Here is a 10,124-nt window from a genome sequence, read left to right on the forward strand (position 1 = left end):
TACCAATAAATGTATGATGAAAACTGTATTATTTCTCATAAGATTTCATGAAAGATTAACATGGGAATAAGTACTTGTATAAAAGAGAGATCATATTTTGGAATTACTTAATACACAATCACTAGGATTGTTGATAGGTCTACAGTAGAGCCCAACAGCAGAAGCAATGATTATATTTCTGGAATGGTAAGAAAGTTGGTGTTGCAATGGAATATTATGCAGCCATCAAAAGGAATGAGATCTTGCCATTTGCAACGACGTGGATGGAACTAGAGGGTGTTATGCTTAGTGAAATAAGTCAATCAGAGAAAGACATGTATCATATGACCTCACTGATATGAGGAATTCTTAATCTCAGGAATAAACTGAGTGTTACTGGAGTGGTTGGGGGTGGGAGGGATGGGGTGGCTGGGTGATAGACATTGCGGAGGGTATGTGCTACGGTGAGCGCTGTGAATTGTGCAAGACTGTTGAATCACAGATCTGTACTTCTGAAACAAATAACGCAACATATTTTAAGAAAAAAGAAAAAGAAGAAGATAGCAGGAGAGGAAGAATGAAGGGGAGTAAGTCAGAGGGGGAGACGAACCATGAGAGATGATGGACTCTGGAAAACAAACTGAGGGTTCTAGAGGGGAGGAGGGTAGGAGGATGGGTTAGCCTGGTGATGGGTATTAAAGAGGGTACATTCTGCATGGAGCACTGGGTGTTATGAACAAACAATGAATCATGGAACACTACCTCAAAAACAAATGATGTAATATATGGTGATTAACATAACAATAAAAAATTAAAAAAAAAGAAAGTTGGTGTTGTACCCTTTCCCGAATTAAGAAAATTTTTCAACAAGCTTTTGAAAAGCTTTAGACTGATATAATTTGAAATGTATAGAATTGTGAAAGAATAGCTCAAGAAAATCCCTTATAACATTTACCCAGATTCAGATATCATTTGCATTTGGCCCCATTTTGCTTTATGATTTGATAGATAGATAATTTCTTTGTGCACTGTTTAGGAGTACATTGAAGACATGGGTTACTCCTAAATAATTCTATGTTTCTTGACCAAGGTCACAGATATTCTATTGCATAACTATAATATAATCAAGATCAGGGCACCCAGTATTAAAATAATAGTATCACCTAATCTGCAGACCATGTTGGACACTTAGACAATAAGCCAAAGAATGACTTCTCTGAGGTACATTTTTTCTTGCCCAGAATCTGATCCAGAATCCCCCAGTGCATTTCATATTGACATCTCTTCAGAATCCTTTCACATGTAACAGGTCATTAATATATCTCTTTTTTCTTTTTGTTTTGCTTTGTGTTGTTCCTGAGCAATTATTTACTTATTTTACCAAATTCTAACATATATACAAAAATCACATCTTGTCCAGCTTAAATAATTGTCACAAGGTATACATAAATCATTAAGCCCCTGAATGAGGACTATAACCTTACTTGTACCCTAGAATGAACCACCTCTCCCTAGTCCTTAACAGTCTCCTTCACAGTCATCCCTTCTTCAAGGGCTTAAGAGCTTTATTGTGGCTTAAAAAAAGAAAAAAATCAACTCTATTCTGCAGCTTATCCAATTTGTGGGCATATTGCCTTTGATCAGGGTCTCTTAAGTTTTGTTTGTTGTTGTTCTTTTTTTTTTTAATGTGCTCTCAGTTGTAATGTCTCCTCTTCTACTTATGATTTACTTATTTCAGTCTTGTCTCTCTTTTTGGGTTTAGTTAAAGGTTTGTCAATTGTGTTAAACTTTTCAAAATAAACAACTTCTTACTTTTGTTGTTTTTTCCCCTTTGTTTTTCCATTCTCTACTATGTTTATTTCTGCTCTAATCTTATTTCACTTCTGCATTTTGGTTTAGTTTGTTCTTTTTTTTATAATCAGAATATTTTTTTATTATGTTATGTTACTCACCATACATTACATCATTAGTTTTTGATGTCGTGTTCCATGATTCATTGTTTGCATATAACACCCAGTGCTCCATGCAGTACATGCCCTCTTTAATAGCCATCATCAGGCTAACCCTTCTCCCCACCCCCCTCCCCTCTAGAACCCTCAATTTGTTTCTCAGAGTCCATAGTCTCTCATGGTTCGTCTCCCCCTCCAATTCCCCCCCTTCATTTTCCCCTTCCTGCTATCTTCTTCTGTTTTTTTTTTAACATATAATGTATTGTTTCAACAGTCTTACACAATTCACAGTGCTCACCATAACACATACCCTCCCCAACGTCTATCACCCAGCCACCTCATACCTCCCACCCCCACCACTCCAGCAACCCTGTTTGTTTCTTGAGATTAAGAATTCCTCATATCAGTGAGGTCATATGATACATTCTTCTTTTACTAGATCATTGGTGTAAAGTTAGATTATTTATTTGAGATCTTTAATTTTTTGAATGTAAACATTTATTCTTATTAAATTCTAACTTAGTACTACTTTTGTTGCATTCCATAGGCTTTAGTTTGATGTGTTTTCATTTCATTATTCTTTTTTTTAAATTTTATTTTATTATGTTATTGTAATCACCATACATTACATCATTAGTTTTTGATGTAGTGTTCCATGATTCATTGTTTGCGTATAACACCCAGTGCTCCATTCAATACATGCCCTCTTTAATACGCATCACCAGGCTAACCCATCCCCCCACCACCCTCCCCTCTAGAACCTTCAGTTTGTTTCTCAGAGTCCATAATCTCTCATGGTTCATCTCTCCCTCCGATTCCCCCCCTTCATTTTCCCTTTTTAATTAACATATAATGTATTATTTGCTTCAGGGGTACAGGTTTGTGATTCATCAGTCTTACACAACATCCAGCACTTACCACAACACATACCCTACCCAATGTCCATCACCCAGCCACCCCTCCCCTCAACCCCCTCCTCTCCAGCAACCCTCAGCTTGTTTCCTAAGATTAAGAGTCTCTTATGGTTTGTTTCCCTCTCTGGTTTTGTCTTGTTTCTTTTTTTTTACCTCTCTTCCTCTATGATCCTCTGCCTTTTTTCTCAAATTCCACATATCAGTGAGATCATATGATAATTGTCTTTCTTTTATCGACTTATTTCACTTTGCTTAATACCCTCTAGTTCCATCCACATCGTTGCAAATAGCAAGATTTCATTTTTTGATGGCTGCGTAATACTCCATTGTGTATATATATATATATATATATACATATATATATACACCACATCTTTATCCATTCATCTGTCGATGGACATCTGGGCTCTTTCCATAGTTTGGCTATTGTGGACATTGCTGCTACAAACATCGGGGTGCAGGTGCCCCCTTTCGATGACTACGTTTGTATCTTTGGGGTAAATACCCAGTAGTGCAATTGCTGGGTCATAGGGTAGCTCTATTTTCAAACTTTTGAGGAACTTCCATACTGTTTTCCAAAGTGGCTGCACCAGCTTGCATTCCCACCAACAGTGTAGGAGGGTTCCTCTTTCTCTGCATCCTCGCCGACATCTGTCATTTCCTGCCTTGTTAATTTTTGCCATTCTGACTGGTGTGTGGCGGTGTCTCTTTGTGGCTTTGATTTGTATTTCCCTGATGCTGACTGATGTTGAGCACTTTTTCATGTGTCTGTTGGTCATTTGGATGTCTTCTTTAGAGAAAGTTCTGTTCAAGTCTTCTGTCCATTTCTTGATTGGATATATATACTTTCGGTGTTGAGTTTGATAAGTTCTTTATAGAATTTAGATACTAGCCCTTTATCTGATATGTCTTCCCATTCTGTCTGTTGTTCTTAAGAGATTTTATAATTACCCTTTTTGTTTCTTCTCTAAGCTATGAGCCATCAGTTCTTCAAGACTGTGTTGTTTAATTTATATATATTTAGGAATATTCTTAAGTTTTTCTTCTATTGATTTCCATTTTCATTATATTGTAATCAGAAAAGATACTCAGTATTATTTCAATCTTCTTAAATATTTAAGACATTCTCTTTGATTGCACACATGTGATCTATCCTGGAAAAGGTTTCTTGTGCACTAGTGAAACATGTATTAATGTTGTTGGGGAAATATTCTGTATGTGCATGTTAGGTCCTTTTGGTCAAAAGTCTTCAAGTCCCCAGTTTATAACTGACCTTTTGCCTGTGTGTTCTATCCATTGTTGGAAGTAGGGTACTGAACTCCCTACTATTTTGTGTTGTTGTCTATTTAGCTCTTCAGTTGTATTAACATTTGCTTCACATATTTGGGTACTCTGATATTGAAAATGAGACATAGCCAGAATTGTAGCTATGTCTTGGGTTAGCAGTTGAAGAATACTGACATGTGACATGGTCCTTGGAAGTTACCTGGGATCAAGTGATGTTTTTTCACATATTATTTCTGTGTGGGTTTAAGTGCTTCCAGAGAGGAACTTCTAGGTTTAAACAGACAAAGCAAAAGTAGAAGAAAAACTGAAACAGCTTGAAATGTCAGCGTAAGAGATTTTTGTTCTTTATATGAGTGGCAAACCAACGTTCTTAGGTATTTCATGATTTTTTTTTAAAACCTCCTTCAGTTATGAGCATCTGAGAGTGAAAGATTTTTTTGGAATATACATATTTAGAGAAGATGTAATTTTTAGCATGTTCATATTGCTACTCTGAATCAACCTAAAATGCCTGTAGAAGGAGCTACTAGTGGTTAAGAATTGTTTTGGAAAATAATTTCAGGACATGGTCATGAATTTGTTCGGTCTTCACACCATAGACTATAGGGTTGAGGAAAGGAGGGACTAACAGGTACAGGTTTGATAAAAGAATGTGAATATACGGTGGTATGTGAGCACCAAACCTATGTGTGAAGAAAGAGAAGAAGGCAAGGAGGTAGAACTGTAGAAAGACACAGATGTGGGCAATGCAGGTGTTAAAGGCCTTGAATCGTGCCTCCTTCTGGGGCAACTGAAACACAGTGATAAAGATTTGAACGTAAGACAAGGTGATAAAGATTATGTCAAACCCTAAGATACTGAAGGCAACAAAAAGACCATATATCTTGTTGATCCGGACATCTTCAGTGGCCAGCTTCACAATGGCCATGTGCTCACAATAAGTATGGGAGATGACTGTAGTTCTATAGAGTTTAAGACGACATTTGATGAGCACCAAGCATGGTGTTGCAAGAATAGCAGCCCTGAGTGTCACCCCAACCGCAATGTGGGTCAAGAATTGTTGGGAGAAGATGGTGATGTGTCTCAAGGGATCACAGATGGCCACATAGCGATCTAGGGCCATTGCCAGTAGGATGCCTGATTCAATTGCCTGGAATGAGTGAATAAGCCACATTTGTAGAAGGCAAGCTGCAAAGGAAATCTCTGGCAAATGAAACCAGAAGATGCCTAACATTTTGGGAAGAATGCAGGTGCTAAGTGCAATGTCTGTGGCCCCCAGCATGGCCAAAAATATGTACATGGGCTTATGGAGACTGTGCTCATATTTGATTATACCTAAAATTAGGGAATTCCCAATCACAGCGAGGAAATACATGACACAGAATGGAATCCCAATCCAATGCTGCACTGACTCCAGCCCAGGAATCCCAGTGAGTGTCAGGACAGCAGGCATGAAGACAGAACCATTGGGTATGAGCATGATGATTTGGGCTGTAGAATCAACTACTGTTGCTGTTTCATCTTCTATTCCCTGTCAAGACTACATGAATAAAAAATAAGAAGAAATTATTTTAGCAAAGTATACTTTAGTTAGGTAAAGCATATTCTATCCTCTCCCTCCTTTATTTATCAAAATTAAAATAAGACTACATGCTTTATTTTAGCAAAGCATATTTAGTTAGATAAATGATGGTAATCTTCTCACTCCTTTTTTTATTATTGAATTACAGGTGACATTGAACATTTTCTAAGCTTAAAGTACACGACATGTTGATTTGATACATTCACATATTGCAGTGTGAGTGCCATTATAGTTTAGCTAACATATCACAGCACATTATTCTATTTTCTTTTTTGTGGTGGAAATGATTAAGATCTAGTCTCTTAGCAAGTTTGATGCTTTTGATGTAATACTATTGTTTATAGTTACTATCCTGTACATTAGATCTCTAGGATTTATTTATCTACTAATAAAATATCTCCTGTGTTTCCTCACCCCTCAGCCCCTGGTACCCACAATTGTATCTGTTTTTATGAGTTTGGTTATTTGTTATTATTGAAATGAATTGATACATGATAATACTTTCGTTTCAGATACACAACATGGTAATTCAACAAGTCTATACATATACTATGCTGTGCTCACCACTCATGTAGCTACTACATGTCACCATACAACTTATTACAAACCATTGACTATAGTCACCATGCTGTACTTTTTATCCATGTAATTTACTCATCTCATCATTGCAAGCCTGTGTCTCCCACTCCACTTCACCAAATCGGCCACCCTCAAGACCCTGCCTCTCTGGCAACCATCAGTTAATTCTCTGTATTTATGGATCTGTTTCTGCTTTTTATTTGTTTATTCATTTGCTTTGTTTTTTAGATTCCATACACATGGAATCATATGGAGTTCAGCTGTTTTAAGATTCCACTTAGATATAAGTAATATCATACAGTATTTGCCTTTCTCTCTTTGACTAATCTCACAGCATAATGTATTCAAAGTTTATTACAATCATCACAAATAAGAGGATTTCCTTCTTTCTCATGTCTAAATAAATTAATAATCAGACAAATGTAAGTCAAAACCACAATGAGATATCACCTCACTCCAGTTAGAAGACCTGTCATCAGTGAGTCAAAAGATAATAAGTATTGGGGAGATTTATGAAAAGGGAACCATCACGCTTAGTTGGTGGGAATGCAGCAACTATGGAAAGCAATATGAGGGTTCAATGAAAATTTTGAAAAAATGACCTACATATAATCTGGTAATTCCACTTCTGGATATATATTCAAAGGACAGGAAAACAGAATATTGAAAAGATATATGCAATCCCGTGTTTACTGCAGCATTATTTACAGTAGCCAAAATATGGAAACAACCTTAGTGCCCATCAGCATATGAATGGATAAAGATGTGGCATATATGTGCAATGGAATATTATCCATCTTATTTTTTCCTTTAATGACTTCCTTTCAGATTTTCTCTTTTCACAAAGTCATTGTAAGAACAACCATCAGGTTCTGTGTTTCTGCATGCCTTAATCATTTTCAATGACAAAAATTAAATGGATCAGATGGTTTCTTTCTAGTCCATGACTAGTGGACCAAACAGATGCATTTTATCTTATGTTTACTCCTCATCACCTCTGCTTATTGTGTGACTTGAATACTGGCATTGAGAAAAAATTATTTAATACAGAGCATACACATTTTAAGAACTGGACTCCACCTGGGCTAACATAAAGCATCCACAGGGATGGTAGAAATTCTGCTGCTCATAATCAGAAGACAAATTTGACCAGAATATTTTTCAGTTTTGCAACTCACCAGCTCGACTTCTCAGGATAGTGTCTTCACAGTCTGATCCTTCTCTAATAGCCTCAGAATGTTTCCAACCTAATTTGTCAAACTTTCTATGTTTTTCCAAAGCCCATCCATATATCATGCAAGTTTTCCAATTTATTCTCTCTGAAGATAAATCAATCTTGACTGTTTTCTTTGGCAGTCCTTGTCAGATCTTGTTCTTACCATGCCCTGTTATTTTCATATATCTTGTATTTAATCCCAAGCACCAGTCTGTGCCCTTTGCTCTTCTCTCTCCCCATCAACAACCACCATTACCCCCTAAGCCTGAAAAAGCATTGATTCTTAAATATTTTATATAACATGGATTATCTATGAACTTAGATTCTCTCTAACCACATAAGATTACCTAGAATTCACCTCAGGTCAACTGCAGGTACATTCCCTTTCTTCAAATGTATTCCACTCTAAGAGAGGCTTTCCTTTTTTTTTTTTTTAAATTATGTTATGTCAGTCACCATACAGTGCATCATTAGTTTTTATTAAATATGTACTATATCATTCACCATCTTAAAATCTTCAGACATTTTAGGGTATTTTATCTTGTTAACTTATGATATTGATGTTATGACCCTATATTATATTAATGACAAACTAAGACTTTTTGTTGTAATAGGTGAATCTGCTTGAATCCAAATTCCATGGCACACTGATTCAGAAAGAACAAAAATAGTGTATGTCATATGAGATTTTATAATTATGCTTCAGTAAGGATATGGAATATATATCAGTGTGTAACTTTATCAGGGGAGTTGTACAAAAACATACAGCAAATTTTAATCAGTTTCTGCCTGTTTAAATTCTGATGGAAAAAATCTCAGCTATATCTTCCATATTTTTATCAAATAATTATAATACATGCCTTACACACATGTTTAAAATATTCTACATGTCTAATATAAAACCACATTTGCAATGCCATATCATCCACATACTGGCTAACACTCTCTGCAATTTGGCTCAAAAGGGTATGCTACTGTCTTTATCAGGAACATTCATTCGGGAGACTTAACGTGGCCATGTGGGTCAGAGTTGTCCTAGAGAATTCTTACAGGATAGTGTGCAAACTGAAGCTCGACAGCAGTATATATCATGAGTAATCAGAAAAAGAGAAAGAAAAAGAAGATAGAAAATAAACAAAGGAACAGGTAAATAAAATAGAAAAGCATGCCTTCAACCTAACATATGAAAAATCATGTGAAAAAGGTAATTACTTTTCTTCCTGATGGTTTTGTATCTCCAACTTCATGAGGCCTAATTGATATTCTTCTAAAGCAGGTTTCCTCCTTCTCAAAACAAATGGCATTTTTAGTCAGATAAATTTTGTGTCCTGGGGTAATTCTCTATATTGTAGGAGGCTTAGCAGCATCCCTGACTCCCACCCACTAGATGCCAGTTGTTCTTTCTTGTCATGAAAATCAAAAATGTCTCAGGCATTGCCAAATGTCACCTGCATGTATGGGGAGGGACACAACATACCTGGTTACTAACCATTGTTTTAGAGTTTTACACTGGAGAAGAATAGTCTTTAATTAAATGAGAATCACTGTTTTGTAGCTTTATTCAAAATAGGCAGACTAAATCTGTCTAGCAAGGGGAATCATTCTTCAATAGGTCTTAGCCAGATAAAAGAGATGGAAGGGCATTCCCAGAGAGAATACTTTGAACAAAATCAAAGAAGCATGAAGTGTACAGTGGGATTGCAAATCAACAAGTAATTTTCATGTATGAATTGTGTCATAAACAGAGATGATGGTTGTTGGGGCTAAGGAAAAGGGAAGAATAACAAATGTAAGATTCCAATTTTATAATAAAAATTTCAAAAACAGGTGGAATAACAAGGATTTTTTTTTTTTTTTGCCTCTAAAAATCCATTCGGCTAGTGGATTGATAAATGGCTTAAAATGATGAGAGCTGGCATAGAGAGATGAAGTTAGAAGAATATCTGTGATAGTGCTGATGGGATAGGATAAAGTGATCTGGCCACATTGGAAGATTAACAAGGGAGCAATATCTCTGCTGCTCGCTGACTTGATGGAGGGGAAATCAAGAGAGATGAGACTAAGATTTTCTTGATTGAAAGCAACAACACTGAATGACAAGGATCATTGAAGCAACTGTGTGTACAGATACATATATTTTTAGAAGAGGGAGGAGACGTATCTTAAACCTCTGAAATTCCTGAGCCAGGAAAACAATCATGGGTGTCATGTTCAGCATCAATCCTGAACCATTAATGTTACTGGCAATTCTTATTTTGATTCCCAGAACCTAAATGAATTAAGGGATTTAGGTCTAGATCTACTCTCCCTACAATTTCAGGAAATCTTTCCCTGTACAAAGTCTCTGACATTTACCCTTTGATCTCAACCTCAAGTTCCCAGGGACAGACTCTCAGAAACAGTTGTTTATATGTGTATTAGCCCAGATCCTTCTCTAGGGTCTTCCTCTTGTCAGGTCTAGTTTAAAATCTATCACCCATTGTGTGATTAACTGACTCAGAAATATTCTGAACAGCAACATGAATCACAATATTCTTCATGTTTGAAAAATCAACTATTGTAAGACTCTTGCTTTTTTATCATCCTGCCATCTTCTTGGCTCATAAAAGGGTTTGTGT

The 10,124-nt window shown here is 36.3% G+C and overlaps 1 protein-coding gene across 1 annotated transcript; it reads right to left on the bottom strand.

Annotated features, from left to right (window-relative positions):
• Positions 1-4,655: 4,655 nt before the first annotated feature.
• On the bottom strand, positions 4,656-5,609 carry LOC113913653 (olfactory receptor 52A5-like). Its single transcript, XM_027577906.1, has one exon. It carries the CDS (start codon positions 5,607-5,609, stop codon positions 4,656-4,658), a length of 954 nt encoding a protein of 317 aa, XP_027433707.1.
• Positions 5,610-10,124: the final 4,515 nt, after the last annotated feature.

Source organism: Zalophus californianus, chromosome 11 (assembly GCF_009762305.2).
Source record: "Zalophus californianus isolate mZalCal1 chromosome 11, mZalCal1.pri.v2, whole genome shotgun sequence".
Classification (NCBI taxonomy): domain Eukaryota; kingdom Metazoa; phylum Chordata; class Mammalia; order Carnivora; family Otariidae; genus Zalophus; species Zalophus californianus.

Bases quoted from the DNA above. Each gene is read 5' to 3' on its own strand.
- LOC113913653 (XM_027577906.1), bottom strand. From the start codon at position 5,609: ATGCTCATACCCAATGGTTCTGTCTTCATGCCTGCTGTCCTGACACTC.